The sequence below is a fragment of the Ceratosolen solmsi genome, unplaced genomic scaffold, assembly GCF_000503995.2.
Source record: "Ceratosolen solmsi marchali unplaced genomic scaffold, CerSol_1.0 scaffold14, whole genome shotgun sequence".
NCBI lineage: Eukaryota > Metazoa > Arthropoda > Insecta > Hymenoptera > Agaonidae > Ceratosolen > Ceratosolen solmsi.
In genome coordinates, this window is record NW_011948420.1 from 9716708 (window position 1) to 9734843 (window position 18136).

Sequence of the window (18136 nt, forward strand, 5' to 3'; positions counted from 1 at the left end):
CATATTCACACGATATAAATCTTTTTATAATTAACAATTTTTCATTTTATTAATAATAAACAATCACAATGACCTAGAATACACAAATGTATCTATACGCACAAGTATGTATGGGTGTTATCATTTAGTAATCGATTGTCTATTAATATTGAAACATATCTGAAATCTACATGTTATGATATTTTTCAATGAATTTAAATTTTTAAATATTAAATTTTTCGTTATTTTCATTGCAATTTCATTGACATACTTTACTATTCCGTAGAAATCATAAATTATTAGATTATTATTCATTCGAAAAGTTCAAGCATGACATTACGATCATCCGTAAATGTATTTTAATTTTGCCTATAATTCTTACATTGTCCGTCTTAAGATTGACAATATCACGAGCTAATGTTAATTAGTACATTCAATGCTTAAATTCATCAACGGTATCAACAGCATATAGAACAGCTATTTTAAATAACAAATAATTTCTAATAAATTTAATAAAAAATACATCATTCAGTAATATAAGTATAGAATGTTTTTTGAAGTAAACAAAAGTATTTAATTCTTGTTTCAAAATTGGAATACAAAAATTTCAAACATTTATTAAAAGAAAAATTACATAAATCTGCATGTTTTTTAGTGTCGTCGAAAGATTTTACATTGATTTTAGTAATAAGTTATTTTATTTCATAGTCATATGTATTATCGAATTTTTTATAATGAAAAACAAAATATTTTAATAACTCATTAAAAAATATACGAGTAAATTTTAATAAGAATTACATTAAAAAAAAAAAACAGAATTCTTGCGCCAATGTAAAAATATTACTTTAAAATTATTATTAAATTTACTAAAAGTCTTAAATTTATTCAATATATTGTGTTATTAATTAAATTAAAAATTCATAAAAAATTTTTACAATAAACAATAAAATCATTTTAAAATATTGATATCGATGATCGAAAATTCAACCGAATTGTGTTTATAACAAGAAAAAAAGAATTTTTAATTTCTAAATTTGTTTAAAAAATAAATTACAAAAACATATATATATTTAGATATTTAGTTAGACGTAAACATTTAATATTTTTTCTAATATTTGATACTTTTAAAGAATATAATTATTTAATAGCTGTAGAAATTTATTTTGAAAATCAATGAAAATTTCAAAATACAAAATACAACTTTTAAATATATCTGTCGAACATCCGGTTTCGGTTACGATCGTTCAACAATAAATACGTTAGAATATCAAAGTACGTTAATAGAAATATAAGAAATTGAAATCTCATGTTTTAGCTACCAATGATATCTCAATAAATGTACTATTTCTGTATTGAAGAAGTTCAGTGATAAATTATTGATAAATATCCTTACACTTGACTTGTTAAACATATGTTTAACCTTTTAATACTTAGATCATAGTACGTCATATAATGAAATACTTTCATAAATGTCTAAATTGCTATTGAAATAAATATTATTATAAAAACCAAATATATTTCAAGACTTGTGGTTTTATTCTTTAAAGTAACGTATTATATTTATAAATGTATTTGCATAATATCTGGTTCTATGAAATAATATTGTTTCATACGATACTTTTAAATTAACAATTTTTTTACTTAATATTACAATACTTATCTAATCATTTTTAGTTAAAATAATTATCCTACTTTTATAAGAATTATTTAATCTAAAATGCTCTAATTTACAAAAAATTAAAAAAACGTATAGATATATTTTTATTAACTTACATTATGAATTAAAAATATAATCAATAAATAATATTTCATTTATTATGAAAAACAATAAATACTTAAATTTCATGTTTTTTTATTACAAAAATTACAAAAAAAAAACTTAATAATAATTATTAAAAACTTCGGAAATCATCTTACCTATCCAAAAATTTATATTTTTTTCAATACAATATGATAAAACACAAAAAATAATATTCTCAAATTATCAAATTATTAAAGAATAATGTTATAAATATATTTCTATAATATTAATTGATTACAATTCTTTTAAATTAATGTTTTATAGTATTAAAACAAGATGTAAGATGTTTATAATTTAAAATTTACAAAATAACAAAACTAATTAAATTTATAATTTTTTTTATCTTGAAATATTGTTAATTATATTTAATAATATATACTTTTTTATAAACTCAAAATTATTATTACTCAAAATTATAAAAATGCTTATTTTTTTTGGAAAATGACTAAATGACTTTTAAAGCGTAAAAATTATATTTCAAATACATAATATTATACATTAATTATAAATTAAAAAAAAAAAATGCCTACACAGATAAAAATACTCTTTTGAAACACTAGAATCTAATAAGTAAAATAAAAATTTATTCACTTAACACAATTACATTGCTTCAAGTTTTATAACAATTTCAAAATACAAAATTTGTGAATTTAATTATATTTTATTTTGGAAGTGTATTTGAAAATCTTTAATTTCAATTGATTTTTAATCGATTTTATTTATAATATAAAAATGGAAAAATTTTGTGTTCTTTTCACAACTTTATATTATGATTTAAATTATTAGTATTTTTACATTAATTGTATATCATTTTTAGAAAAGTTATCGTGTATATACATGTAGATATATTTTAAAGGTAATCAAAAATATTATTTATAACAAATAAATTATTCATTTAAGTTACTTCATATTTATATAAGATATTATGTTAAAGGTACTAATATCTTTCTTTATATTGAATTTTTATCTAACGTTTAATTAAATTATATATTACTATTAACTTGTATATTTTATAGTTATTCTTATTATTTATAGTGCATATATTTAAAAAATTTTTTTAATTGAAACCTTAACGAATATCATATAATTGTGACGAAGATTTTTTTAATACTTTTTGAAAAGTGCATCTTATTATATCTTATATATTGTAATATTTGTTATCTCTCTCTCTCTCTCTTTAACTCCTTTATCTTTTCTATTCTTGATTTCTTAAATATTAACAGCATTTTATAAATTAATATAAAAGTATCTTAAAATAAATTGATAATTCTTCTGACTAAAATATGATAAAATGATTTCATTTATATAATTATAAATATTGAAAAATTATATAATAAAAGGGGTTAAATATAAACCATATTAATAAACTATTTTAATGTCATTTCTTAAGTAAACTTAAGAATAAAATCTTTCATGAAGGCAAAAAATGTTTATAAAAAGGCTTATAAAAAAATATATAAATTATTGGTGTTATTCAAAGAATGGATAGTTCATTGATTTTTATTTAATAGAAAATAAACATCGATAAAATATTGCTTTCGAGATATGCTTGAAGTTACTATAATTACAACTAATCATCGCAAAACTTATTTCTTATGTGTACTATTGTATTTACTATAAGCTTACTTAAATTTGCATTTATTAAAATAAGAACATACACCTGGAACATGATTTTCAAGGTAAAATACCTAATAAATTAAGAAGATTATATTTATAATAAAAAATTTTATTTATTAAAACAACAGCTTATTAACATTTAAATTTTTAATTACATTTAAATAATTATTTTAATAACAAATATTTCGTTAAATTTAATTTTCAATCTGCTCCTGTATTGAAATTATAACAATTCATAAATTAAAAAATTTGTTATGCTAATCTTTTATGTACAAATTTTATAAATCCTATATTTTGTTTCTAATATCTTAAATAGAGGCTATACTATTTGTAAAATGTTATTTTACGAAGTTGTTATTTTTCAAAACTTTTTATACAATTTGAAAGTGAAATAGCATGATGTTGTCAGGTCATGTTCAATTATTATACCAAATAGTACAACTTGTTCTTATTCATGTGAACATAAGAAAAAGAAAATTCAATTTGAATATTATAATTACCTATGTAGAAATACAGTAAATTTTTGTCCATTATAAATAAGATTTGAAATTAAATACATGGATATGGATTACTGTCAATATGCAGTAATCTGCAATATGCATGTCAAAGGTATTGATAAATTTGTTTAATATTATAAAATTTTATAAACGAGTATTTCATAAATATTAACTGTAAAATGATAACATAAGTTTGTTATCATATAGTTAGACAGTGTAAATTATTTTTAACAAGAATTGAAAATTAAAAGGGTTTACGAAGAAGTTGAACTATTTATTTATTGCTCTTGCAATTAGTGAAACAGATTAAAAATATTAATAATAACATATATATATGTAATAGCAAATAATAATATGTACTATTAGATCGGAAAATTTTATACAAAAGTTTTACTTAAAATGTCAATCGGTACATTATTAAAATATTCGTATTAAAATATATATATATATATTAGATTGTTTTACATTCTTCTGTAATTTTAATTTTTTTTTTTTTTTTTTTTTTTTTTTTTTTTTTTTTATAAACATTAAAAAAACTAGGATATTTTATTCTTATAAAATATCAATTGCGTAATTTTTATTAATTAAATAATATATTATATTAAGACGATTCCACAAAATTTTTAGATGGTACATTTGTTGTTTGAAGAACTTTACGCGATATTCTCATAACACCAGAAACTGGATCTCTTCCGAAATATTTAACTTGTATTTCTGTGCCAATTTCGAAATTTAATGCACTTGGATGAAGTATTTTTCTTTGATCTAATTGAGAATTATGAAGAAGCGTTGGTTGCATAGTTGGATATAATATTATCATTACGCCATTTTCTCTGATTTCAACGATCTTTGCGGTATAAATGCCTCCGAATTCCAATAGAGGTTCAGATACTACTTTAATGAACTTATCAATCATTTCTTTTGCTTCATTCATGGCATTTTCATTTGGTGCAAAAATACTGAATTTTGAAGGCTCTTGTTCATTTATCTACGAATGATAAAAATGATTAAATTTACTTAATTAAACTGACACTGCAAACAAAAATAAGTAAATAGAATTTGTTTTAAACATTGAAAATCATTTATATGTATATATATATATATATATTTGAAGAAATATTGAATATTTAATGGAACAAAAGTATAAGGACAAAACATTTAGATATTTAAACAAATTCTTATTAATAATATTATATAGAAAGGCCAAAGCAAAGTTGTAAACATTTAATAGTTTGATGAAAAATATAAAATATAATTTAAAAGTAATTAAAAATTAATAGTAATACATTAGGTACAATAATTATTAAAAATAATGTTTGATAAATACTTAATAAATACCATTTGACACACGTGTTGAAATTAAGTATTTTAATCAATTAAATAGTTAGATAAAATTTGAATGCAAAAATCATTCAAATTAAAATTTTCGTTATTATAATATTCGTTAAAATATTTTTTTATCTTACTTATAAGCCATGCAAAAATTCCATTAAATTTCATTTTAACTTTTGTTTAAAGTAATAACTTAATCAATATATAATGAAATAAGTTTTGCATCTTACATGAACTCCAGTTTGAATATATATTTTTTTTATATTACTTCCACCAACACCCATCAATTTTCCTTTAAGGTGAGGAGCAATTTCGATTAATTCAACAATTGGCATATTATCCTTTTCTTTAGATCTTGGCGATGATATCGTTTTATTCATTATATTTATTATTACATTTTTGGCATCGTTAGCTTGCACAAGACTCTCCATCAAAATTTTTAATGGAAGACCTGGAATTTTAATGTCAGCTTGGAAAGATGTAAGTCCCTTTCTCGTTCCTGCTACTTTGAAATCCATATCTCCCAAGTAATCTTCAATACCCTATGAAGTATAATTTATATTAAAATTAATTCATCTTCAAACAAACAATTTATTATCTAATGATATTATTATAAAATTAAACTTACTAAGATGTCTGTCAGAATTTTATAGTCGGTAATATTTTTTGTAATTTTATCATATTTTGTCATTAAACCAATAGCAACACCAGCTACAGGAGAAGCTATAGGAACACCACAATCCATTAGAGCTAAACTCCCAGCGCACACAGAAGCCATTGATGATGAACCTTAAAATCGATTATATTCATTTTATTTCGAAATTCAAATTTATTATCAATATTTTTTATGATTTATGCAATTTATGAAGTAAAATTAAATAGAAAATTGAATAATAATAATCTTTATGTTGTATTTTATAATTATCTTTTGTCTTCCAAATTTTAATTTATGATTCTTAAATTACTGACTCAATTATTATCTTAAATATCACGTATACATAATACTTTATCATTTTCTTCAAAGATTTCTTAATATATTTGTAAGAAATTTCACAAATAGATAATATCATAAATAAAACTAGAGAGGTGATTATTATATAGTTACACCATTTGATTCTAAAACTTCGCTAGTTAATCTAATTGTAAATGGAAAGTTTTTAGGAACTACAGCTTGCAATCCTCTTTCAGCAAGAACTCCATGACCCATCTCCCTTCTTCCTTTAAAGCCAGTTTTTCCTGTTTCATTATTGGCATAAGGGGGAAATTCATAATGTAAAAAAAAATTTTTTTCTTTAATGCCACTTTCTATCATTGATATGGTATCCATTTTCAGACTGCTATCTGGCGAATCAAGTGTTACTGTGCAAAGAACTTGAGTTTGGCCTCTTTGAAATAATGCGGAACCATGAAGAGGTTTGAATAAATCTACTTCGCATGAAATTTTTCTAATTTCTTCAATTTTTCGGCCATCGCACCTATCAAAATAAATAATTCAATTACTCTAATAAATTATGATCGAGGAAAACTTTAAAAAAATTTCAATTACTTTATAAAACTATTAAAACTTAAAGTTTACTTTCAAATTAAAAAAAAAAAAAAAAAAAAAAAAAAAAACCCATCCTATATATCCATAGGCATTAAAATACTTTTGCAATTCATTCAGTCGTTTAAAAATATTTTTTAAAAAATTGTCTTTGAAATTTTTAAAAATCAATAGATAAAGCGATCATTTTATTATTCTAAATAAATATGTTCGATTTTCCTTAAAATTATAAATCAAATATTGCTAAAACATACCTACAATTACTTTCAAATATAAGAGATCTGAATACATTCTTAGTAATGGTGCTGAAAATGTCTCCAATTACCGATGTATCTGTATAATTGTGATTAATTTTTATATTTGAAATTACTTCATTTCGTAGCTCATTAACAGCTTGATCTCTCGATTGTTTATCAAGATGAAAATCTGTAAAGATTTTACGAAGTTTCATTTCAGAAATAGATTGCACAGACTCGGCAATTTCTATCGGAGCTTCTGATACAGGTTCTATCGTTCGTTTTTGTTTCCCATGCTTTTTTTGAAGTCTTTCTATTCCTTGAACAATATTTTGACATTCTCTTACTCCAATCTTTAATGCTTTTCTTAAATCTTGCATCATAATATTTTCTGCACGTCCATCAAGCATAATAACTAAATTTTTAGACGCGGCGGTTACCGTAAGATTTAATATACTTTGTTTTTGCTCTTGTCGAGTTGGATTAATCAAAATTTCATTATCAATAAATCCAAGTCTTACAGCGCCTACCGGACCATTCCATGGAATATCTGACACAGCCAATGCAGCAGAAGCCCCATTGATTGCAAGTATGTCAGAATCATTTTTACCATCTATGGCTAACATATTACACATTATTTGTGTCTCGTATCTAAACTTGTCTGGAAATAATGGGCGTACCGATCTATCGATTATCCTACTAGTTAAAATTTCATGCTCGTTGTAACCCAATTCTCTTCTGAAAAAATTTGTCGGAATACGACCTGCTGCAGCAGCCTTTTGTTTATAATCTACGATTAGTGGTAAAAAATTAGTCAAGGTAATTGTAGATTTACTAACAGTTGTCACCATGACACTGGTATCTCCAACATTGACTACCGAGCATCCATCAGCTAAACGAGCATATTTTCCAGTCGAAATTTTCATTACTTTTCTAAAGCAATATTAATAAATATATATATTATAAAAGATTAGTATCAATCAAAATTATTAATTAAATGTGGTACATAAATTAGTAATCATATTCTAATTTCGAAATTCCGAAAACAAACCGATGCTTCTAATTTTTTGTTTCAAACGCTAAGTAATTGAAAGGTTATTAAATATTTTAAGCTTTCGAATTCAACATACCCATTAGAAAATTGTACAATTTCTGCATTAGTATGCAGAGCTGATTTCAACGCATAACTTTCGCGTCTTTGATAATGACGCAAAAAAATTAATTTGTTCTCTTTTATAAATCTAATTATTGCCATGTTTATTTCTTAATCATGCTCGTATTATCTATTATCATTTTATAAACGCATGCATATGTGTATATATGGATATATACATATGCTTATGCACATAAAGATCAATCCTTAATATTCTAAGAATTTTAATTTATTGTTCAAGTACCGGACTAACGATTAATCTATTATACTGACATTATCATTTATACACGAATGCCACGTGCGTTTTATTTTGTGTTTTACTACTACCACTTTTAGCCAATCGAAGCCGGTTTGCTAATTGTGTTTGCCAAAACATGTGCACTTTCAATTCAATTCTTCAAATACTCGAAGTAAGTCCTTGATTAGATTATAAACCAGAGGACGTATAAAGGGAGGATTGTACAAAATAATAAAAGTGACATACACGCAATTCGAATAATACTGCGAATTGGAATTTTTTTTTAATTTCGCATGACTGTAAGCTGTATTTATTGGTTATGTCGTATCCCCGCCTCATTTGAAATTTTCATTCGAACAAGCGGATTTTTTTAGAATATTCACATTGGCCCACAATCTGAAAAAAATATCGAAGTTATATATAAATAAATATATTTTTAACTAAATGAGAAATCAATAAATTGTTGTAATCAAATTTTCGGCACGACTGAATTATTTAATGTCGCATTATTTATAATTTTATCAATTACATTAAGCGTTGCTTTTCTATTAATGTCGAAAGGTTCGATTGAAAGTGTTCTAATACATCTAATATCCAGAAGAAATTTTAACAAGAAGGTTTTAACAATATTTTTATTATTCTCTTTGACTATCGCTAGTTTATTTCGTTATTTAAATTTATTTTTACCAAGTACTTTACATAATTATAACGTGACATATTACAATACTTTTATCAAATCTATTTAGCGTTCATGAATTTTAATAACTATTCATGATACCATACGAATAATATTTGGGTTGATTATCCGATGTCTATGCTTAAGGCATTAAGGAATCGTCATCTGCTTCACGGTCTTCCCAGCCACATGCGCGCTTCCTAAGCCTCGCGTGCCTCACGTGTGTGCGTGCGTGCACTCGCCTATGCATGTGCCCGCTTTAGTGCAAATGCTAATTATATATTGCTCTTGTATCGTAAACCCATCACTACGCATGCGGATGCGCATGCCCGTGTGTAACAATGTGCGTTTGCGCGTTTCGGCGGTTGGGAGCGGTGAGAGAGATAAACTGACATTTAAATAAAGTTGCAGGAAAAGATTCATTGAATTTACATAGAAAGTCATAATATAGTTAATAATGTAATTGATATGGTTAGATTGGTTATCATTTTAATATCCAATGTATGTTAATTTCGACAACAAAATAATCAATAACACGAAATACGAAGATCAACAATCATCGAGGCTAACCTACGGAAACGATTATTTTGTTCCGTTCCTTCTGTACAAATCTAATTAACTTCAAATTTTACTGCGCAAAATCAAAATGCTTCAAAAAGAGGCAAATTCAGCGAAGTTACACTGGCTCGGCTTCGGAAAAAGTAAAACTTATCGCAGAACCCTATTTCCACGAGCATAATTAATTTACATCATTTTTACTAGCATTATTTGACAATATTGAATGACACGTTTTTGATTAATATTTTAGCAAGTGTTTTTTTCATATCCCACAATGTACAAATTCTCAAATTGGTTTAAATGACTTGGTAAAAGAAATAAGATATACTTCTTTTTTTAAATTAGAATTTTGTACGTGTTTAAAAAAAATTAATATAACATTTGGATAAATCAAATTTATGCCTATCATATTGAATAATAAGCTTATTTGGCTTATTTATGCTATTACTTTAAAGTATTTATATTGGCTAGTTATGAGTTATTTTTGCCAACTGCAGTTTACTCGATACAAAATTCTTAATAGATATATCATAAAAAGATGTTTTCATCAATGTAAATCACAATGTTATTGCATAAACAAACATGATATGTATAATAAAAAAACAAAAATTAGATGGCAGCAATATAGTAAAAGAAAAGAAATCAATGCTAGATTTTTCAAAGAATTTCAACAAAAAAAACAAATAGTAGAAGAGATTATAGAAAGAGAGAATATTTGGACTATTCCAAACTTTCTATCTTTAGGACGAATATTAGCTACTCCCTGTCTTAGTTATCTTATAGTATCGCAAGATTATCAAGTAAATTAACTGTTTCATTATATAAATATAATATTTTATAAGAATATAATACAAATATATTGTAATAAAAGATTAAATATATAAAATAGACATGATTATTTTACAAAATGTTGTTTTTAGTACAGTCAGAGTAAGTTAAAATATTTTAACTTACAGTTAGCTTTATGGCTTTTTGGATTTGCTGGTTTCTCGGATTTAACTGATGGATGGATTGCACGAACATGGACATCGCAAGCTTCGAAACTTGGTAGTTTTCTTGATCCTGCAGCAGATAAACTATTGATTTCAACAATGTTTTTATCATTAACATGGGTTGGACTAATTCCTCAATCACTTACGTGCCTTGTAATTATAAGAGATATTTTTTTGGTAGCTGCTGCATCGAATATTAGATATCGATCTCTGCCAGCACCGGTAAGTTTATTCTGTATATATATATATCATTTAAAATATTTACAATTTTTTATTATAAAATTGATTCCACAATTTTTCACTGTAAGGAACCAATTTAACATGTGTGCAAAAATGTTTATATAACTATAAACTTTTATTTCTTACACATGTATATTATTTAATTTTGATAAATTTTATTTGTAATACTATGAATTGTAATATGTAAGGCATTAAAGATAAATTAAAAAAACATTGGTAAATAAAAACTATATTATAACTCATTGAAAAAAACATTAAAAGAAAATAATTTAAAATTAATTAAATTCTTTTTTAATTTATTTATTAATTAGATTATCTAGCTGTATACAATTCAAATATATTGTCAGTTGTAAATGACTTGGAGTTCAGATTTTCAATTTAATTGAATTTTTAATAATATATAGTATTTTTATAAGCATTAAAGATTATTTTTATAAATTTATTATTATTATCGTAGTATGAAAAATATGTTTATTTGTACAATAACTGTTACCCTTGTTAAAATCTTCATAAAATATAATTTTGTAAAAATAATTTTTTGCTTTAACAAAAGACACGAGTTTCTCATTTATATCAATAAAAATAAGTATGAATTTTACAGAAAACACTATCAAGATTTTTCGATATAACACATGCAACGGTACAACTAGCTCCAACATCAATAAGTAAATTTAATACTGTAGTTCAGTTATTATTAATTACTGGAACACTGGCGGCTCCAGTTTTCGACTTTCTGGATCATAAGTATCTCCAAGGGTTTCGTTACTTCACAGCAATAACAACCATTGCTAGCGGTATAAGTTATATTGTATCAAAAAATACATATACATTGCTCATGAAAAATAATAAAATGCAAATGAAATCTTGTAAAATGAAGTAAAAAACTACCAAAAACTGTTATTTTTGTATCAATCTTTATTAAATATTATTTAAAATTTATAATAGTCTAGTGATATTTATTAACTAAAACTGTTTTATATTATCAATTCGTTACAATCATAATTTTCATATGCACATTCCTCTATATGAGTTGGATCATATTCAACACCAATATAATCAATTTCTAATTGGAAAGGACCATCGATCTTATCTGCTATAGTAACACTAATAAATTTTACTTCGCTTCGTGGCATAGCCGTAGTTAAAGATTGAATTCTACCTTTATAGGTAAAGAAGAATTTCGAAAATGGTATTCTCACGTGTTGCCAGTATGGACCACCTCTAGTCCAAATAAAATATTGATAAATATCATACATACACATGTCAAATGTTCTTTCCATATGTAAATTGATTGTATATATTCGTCCATCGCCTCTTAAATGTAATACTAAATGATTATAAGCATGCCAATCGTACGGCACTACATTTTTAAAAGGATCTAATCTTGCTACTGTTCTTAGATTACAAAACCCTGTATTTTTCTGCTTTCCATCTGCTGGTAATTTCATATCCAAAAATCCATGAAATATACCTTTTGATTCGGGTGTATATTCTAATCTGTAAATATTTCATTACATAAATTAAAATTGATTGGAGTATAGTATAATATTAACTGTTACATTAAATATTAAATTTATTACTTAATGAAGATATAAAATCTATTTGATAAAACCTATATAAATTTTTATTGATTTTTCAAAAAAGAATATTTAATAAATAAGATAAAAAAAAAGAGTAATATCGACTGTTTTATATTTTACTATTCATATTACCATGAATTTATTAATTAATACAACAATGAAACAATTATAGATTACTATTTTTGCATTTACCATAGGAATATAATATAATGTATTATAATATGATAAATATGTTATTAAATGTATTTAACTGCATGCGTACAATGAAACCAATGATTTACACTTCAATTAATAGATCAAAATTGATTCAAATAATCAATGATGATAGCTTTGAAAACTTTACTTACTGTGCTGTTGAATATCCCATATTAAAATCTTTATCCGATGATACAATCCAATTGTTCAATTCTACTTTATCGCCTGTAAATCTCCACTCAACATTAACTTCATGATCATATATAAAATATTGTGGACCCCGAATCGTGTCTTTAATATAATTTTGAATTGTTTCTTTTATTCCTTCTTTATAAAGATTTAATTCGATGCTGCATTTATTCAGAAAAGACATTTTTTCCCATTCTAGCTCTCGATCACTTTTTATTCGTAAACCCTGCTTTCCAGGATCTTCGTAAAATAATGATGTGCATTTGGATATATGAATATTTCTTTTTCCTATATTTGTCAATAATTTAAGGCTTGAAAGCTTCATTCTTAACAAGTACAATTAATTTTAACCAGTTTATGATAACAATTCTTATAATACAATATTGTGGTAACGCTATTATTCCTGACCAATTATTAATACTCTCGTATAAAACTCTTTATAATAATTAAAATATTATCTGTATTATAGATGGTACTATGTACTCACAGCAGAATAAAACATTATATTTTAATATTATGTTCTGCACTGCAGTTTAAAGAGGGGACTAGGGGAGACGAGTAACAATGTTATGGTGTTACCGATAGTGAAAAAATGTCAAGTGAATAGATAATTTTGCGGCTCGAACTTTTTTTTTTTTTCAATTGGAGCTCAATTTCAATGCCCAAGTCTAGCAACGTTTTAATATCAATCCTAATATTTTTATTTTGTTTAGACTTACTGTACTCGGATCATTTGCGCTTTCATCTTTTTACTTAATCTTTCGGAGAAATATGAAAATATTTTATGAATTGTTATATATTAGATATGTAGTCGTGTAATATACTAATATCAATATTCGTTAAAATATTAAGAATAAAGTTACTATTAACTTTGAAATAAACTTTCCAATGCATTGGAAACTATTGTACTCGTCACGTCGTTCAAACTCATTTCTGTTTTCTTTCAACTATAACCTAATTCTCTAATGGTGAAGAAATGCAATTTCTTAATAGATAAATACAAATTAAAATTAATGATTTGCTAAAAAATAAGTTTATATCGTAGATTAATCAATATCATAATTTAAAAAGTAATGGTAAAATTTGAAGTAGTAAAATTTTGTAATGTGTTAGAAATTTTACAAATAAATAAATAAGCTAACTGAATTTCATTATAACATGAGAATGATCAAATGATAAAAGAATGATGGATTTTAGATTTTTATTTATTGTCATTGTAAGACACAAACTATCGTAAATTGTTTCACAATAGAATGACAGAAATTTTATAATGAATAGAAACTCCCTCCTTTTAATAACCGATGAAAAAAATTCGCTTTATACACTTGATAAAAAATTCTTTAATTAAAACAAAAAGAAGAAAAGAAAATTTACAAGCCATTCTTCCATTCCGATATTATCAATAATGTATTATTATAAATAAATAAATCTTATAAATAAATTAATTATATATAATATAAATAATATATGTTTGTTATAAAGTATATCATTATTTTATTGTACAATCATTCCTTGTTTAATTTAATAAGAGTAATGGCGTTTATACAAATATAATTATTAAAAGATCTTAATAAAAGTTAAATAACTGACTTCTTTAGCATTCGATATATTAAACGTTTATTTAATCGAGTAAGTTGTTATTATTAATGATCAAATAAGGAAAACAAAAATACAAAGTATTTCTATTGAAAATATCATTTTTAAATTGAACTCGGCGACTTTAACACAAAGTGAATTAGGAAGTTTCTTATGCCAGTATCAAGAAAATATAAAGTGAAAATGTTCTATTATAATTTTCACGCCGTAAAAACAATATAATTTTTAAAATATAATATTTTTACAATTACAATAATACTTTTATCGAAGTTTTACGATAAAAATCAATTGTAAATGTATTTTATTAATAGCAGAAAATTGTTTTATAAATAATAAATAAAATATTTATATGTTTACTTACTACGACAAGTTGATTTGAAAAATTATTCATAATTAATATAATTGTATGTATAATTTTTAAACCACTAAGATAATTAATCAATTAAAAGCATTTTTGAAATTAAAAATAAAATAAAAGAATAAGATGTAGTTAGCTCTTTTTAAACAAATATTGTGTCTAAAATAAGTAAAATCTGCAATTTTTAAAAATTCTATAATATTAGCAATGTTATTTTATTCATAATAACGACAAAACATACATAATAATAAGTAAAAATAATGCATTCTTTTTATAATGATAGATTTGTGGTAACAATCGTAAAAAAATTTTAAAAAATAACACATCTACCTTGAAAGATATTAAAGAATATTGTGAATACATAGATAAAGTAAGGATTATTTTTCAAACTGATAATTAAGATTTAATTTGCTCCTATAGGACATGCGAAAGCAATGAAACAGATTTTTGCATGCATTATGCAATAGTGCAATAGTGCAATTAATGTAAAGACGTTATCCTGCTTTATTTTTTATATTATTCTATTGCATGCATTGTCACTGCGATGACATTAACGAGTTGTCAATTTTGAAAATTGTAGAATAAAAAAAGAAACAAAACGTCCTTGAAATTTCCCCAATGCATTGACCGAAAAGAAAAATTCAAATATAGAATACCCGACAATCTACTTTACCTACTGAAACAGTTTCTTTATAATTGGCGTCGATGGCCATGTTGAGTCTCTCGCCATTATGATTACGTTTGACATTTCTTTTCAGTTTTCAGATTTGAATTTTGGCGTGCGTTGTACGGTGTCCGTTATAAATGTTAAAGTGAAATAATATTAAAACTTATATAAAAATGTTAGCATACATTAGACTAATTTCATATAACTATATTTTCAATATTTATTTTAACTATTTAATTCGTCTATTTATTATTTCAATGCCTTAACATTCATTTAATACTTTCTTACTTAACCTTTTATGTATTTATTTTTTATTTATCTTTTACTGTTTGTTGTTTTAGGGAGTTTTCGAAACAAGAAAATGTTTCTCGCCAGTCGTCCGTAAGTAATATCATTTTTTGACTAATACGATAGTTCATTAATTTTTCATTCATATTTTAAGCAGAAAATTATACAAAATTAATATACATCATCGGGCAAATATTTCAGATACTCAAACTTCCAAAACAACGTCAACCTTTGCAATGTGTAGCCACCAATTCTTCTTCCTCCGAAAATTCTCCAACTGTAAAAATTAAAAGAAGAGTTAGTTTTGCTAAAAATCGACGTATTAGGTAATAACCACCATCATTTGTTAATTTAACAATCAAAATATCATTATTAAAGTTATTTTAAAATATTTAAAAATTTTATGTTATTTCTAGAGAATTTTGTAACGAAGCTGAACCAGAAAGTGTTTGGGATGATACCTACGAAGAACATGATTTGAGCAGTACAAAAAGTAATTGTAGTAATACCAATGAACATCCAGTGATCATTAGCGTACCTTGTGATGATAAAGAAAACTTTCCAGTGCAATTATTTTTACAAAATAATCAGCTTGAATGCAAAGAAATCCAAATGGTTAATCAGAATAAACAAGATTATTTGTTACAGGATCATGTAGAAATTAATAGAACGATTAATAATATTGATCCAAAAATTACAGATATTCAAAACAAAGATAAAAATGCTCTTTCTACAATATTTTATAATGATGTTATGGACATAACAACAAATATATCAGTAAATATGCACTGCCGTAATCAAGTGGCTAGTTCATTAGGTGACACAGTTCTGGTTTCGCAAACTTGCACCCAAGGTACTTCTGTAAAAATAATAGAAGATGTTCCCTTAATGTCTGATATTGGCCAAAAAATAAAATTAGATATTAATACTGAAAGTAATTCTACCAAATTCACTCCAGTTATTTCGACATTATTGGAAAATGAATGTTTAAATAAGCCAATAATTAATCAAATAGAAAAAACAACAAACATAAAATATTATTCAGAATCTTGTCAAGATAAAGAAAATTTGTCCAATAGTATCCAAACGAAATTCACGTCAACTCTTCCAAGCTCCGCTTGGATAAAGTCTAATAGACAACATAAAATTGTTGATGAAAGTGAAACTATTAATAAAACAGTAAAAGTTACTAGAGATATGTACAATAATACTTTTGATAATCAAATTATTAACAAAACTATCGATTTATCAAAAGACATAAAAAACTTTTCTAACAAATTGATAGAAAGAATAAATATTGTGCACGATAAATTGAACGAACATAAAGCAATGCAAGAGCAAACTAAAGTTTCCTCTGAAAAATCAATGGAAATCACAGAAGCGGTTCCCAATTGTAATACAAATCATCAGACTAATACTAAGATAGAAAAATTATTCTGTGAAGTATTACAAGATAATGTTAAGAATTCATCTAATCAATCTATAAATATTCCTATAGCAGGCTCCGTTTATAATAGGAATTACCAACTTGGTGCTGGTACAAATCAAGTAGTATGCGAAGAAATGAAAAAAACACCAAAAATACTTTCCAATATTTCAATGGAAATAATTAAAAATGTTCCTACTTATGAGACGAATTACCAGTCTGGTACTGATGTAAAAAATATATCACATAAAATGATAGATGATCAAACAAAAATATCTACCGATAAAGCTATTAATGTAAAAGAAACAGTTTTCCTTGGTAGTCAAAATGATGAAACTAGTGAATACAATAAAATACTAATGTTTAATAAAAAGGAAGAAGAAACTAAAAATTTTAATAACAAATCAATGGACATAAGCGAAGCTGTTTCTATTTGTAATGAAAGTTATCAATCTTCAACTAAGAATGAAAAGGTACATGATGTAAACACGAAGAATAGAACTAAATTGTTTTTAAATAATTCAATGGAATTAACAGAAGCAGTTCAATTCCCGAAACCAATCAACGAATGTCTTAATAATAAAGTGATTAAACTTCCTGATGAAATAACACAAGATAAAACTAAAATATTTAATAACAAATCAATGGAGATAAGTGAAACGATTCCTATTTGTAATAAAAGTTATCAACCGTCAACTAAGAATGAAAAGGTACATGATGTAAACACGAAGAATAGAACTAAATTGTTTTTAAATAATTCAATGGAATTAACAGAAGCAGTTCAATTCCCGAAACCAATCAACGAATGTCTTAATAATAAAGTGATTAAACTTCCTGATGAAATAACACAAGATAAAACTAAAATATTTAATAACAAATCAATGGAGATAAGTGAAACGATTCCTATTTGTAATAAAAGTTATCAACCGTCAACTAAGAATGAAAAGGTACATGATGTAAACACGAAGAATAGAA

The 18136-nt window shown here is 24.4% G+C and overlaps 3 protein-coding genes across 4 annotated transcripts; 1 reads left to right on the forward strand and 2 right to left on the reverse strand.

The window, feature by feature from the left end:
* Positions 1–4467: 4467 nt before the first annotated feature.
* PNPase (polyribonucleotide nucleotidyltransferase 1) lies at positions 4468–8250 on the reverse strand. Its single transcript, XM_011498182.1, has 6 exons — positions 8136–8250; positions 7024–7938; positions 6334–6701; positions 5855–6015; positions 5457–5768; positions 4468–4882 (listed from the first exon to the last, which is right to left on the reverse strand). Exons 2-6 carry the CDS (start codon positions 7929–7931, stop codon positions 4496–4498), a joined length of 2136 nt encoding a protein of 711 aa, XP_011496484.1. The 5' UTR covers positions 7932–7938; positions 8136–8250; the 3' UTR covers positions 4468–4495.
* Positions 8251–9582: 1332 nt separating this feature from the next.
* CLS (cardiolipin synthase) lies at positions 9583–11801 on the forward strand. Of its 2 annotated transcripts, XM_011498183.1 has the most exons (3): positions 10041–10430; positions 10587–10844; positions 11464–11801. In XM_011498183.1, exons 1-3 carry the CDS (start codon positions 10104–10106, stop codon positions 11740–11742), a joined length of 864 nt encoding a protein of 287 aa, XP_011496485.1. In that variant the 5' UTR covers positions 10041–10103; the 3' UTR covers positions 11743–11801. The 2 variants fall into 2 exon arrangements, 1 of the variants encoding a protein (XP_011496485.1); XR_912822.1 differs by lacking the exons at positions 10041–10430; positions 11464–11801 and adding an exon at positions 9583–9938 and having other exon boundaries at positions 10587–10664.
* CIA30 (complex I intermediate-associated protein 30) lies at positions 11771–13224 on the reverse strand. The gene is made up of 3 exons (XM_011498321.1): positions 12790–13224; positions 11857–12359; positions 11771–11775 (listed from the first exon to the last, which is right to left on the reverse strand). The coding sequence occupies exons 1-3, from the start codon at positions 13149–13151 to the stop codon at positions 11771–11773; spliced, it is 870 nt and encodes a 289-aa protein (XP_011496623.1). The 5' UTR covers positions 13152–13224.
* Between the last annotated feature and the right edge of the window lie 4912 nt (positions 13225–18136).

Excerpts from the sequence above, each read along its gene's own strand:
- CIA30 (XM_011498321.1), bottom strand. The coding sequence starts at position 13,151 with ATGAAGCTTTCAAGCCTTAAATTATTGACAAATATAGGAAAAAGAAAT. Across the intron at positions 12,360-12,789 it reads ATGGGATATTCAACAGCACA|ATTAGAATATACACCCGAAT; the intron begins GTAAGTAAAGTT and ends AAATATTTACAG.
- PNPase (XM_011498182.1), bottom strand. The coding sequence starts at position 7,931 with ATGAAAATTTCGACTGGAAAATATGCTCGTTTAGCTGATGGATGCTCG. Across the intron at positions 6,702-7,023 it reads ATATTTGAAAGTAATTGTAG|GTGCGATGGCCGAAAAATTG; the intron begins GTATGTTTTAGC and ends TTATTTTGATAG. Across the intron at positions 4,883-5,456 it reads ATATTCAAACTGGAGTTCAT|ATAAATGAACAAGAGCCTTC; the intron begins GTAAGATGCAAA and ends TATCATTCGTAG.
- CLS (XM_011498183.1), top strand. The coding sequence starts at position 10,104 with ATGAGTTATTTTTGCCAACTGCAGTTTACTCGATACAAAATTCTTAAT. Across the intron at positions 10,431-10,586 it reads TAGTATCGCAAGATTATCAA|TTAGCTTTATGGCTTTTTGG; the intron begins GTAAATTAACTG and ends TTTAACTTACAG. Across the intron at positions 10,845-11,463 it reads ATCGATCTCTGCCAGCACCG|AAAACACTATCAAGATTTTT; the intron begins GTAAGTTTATTC and ends TGAATTTTACAG.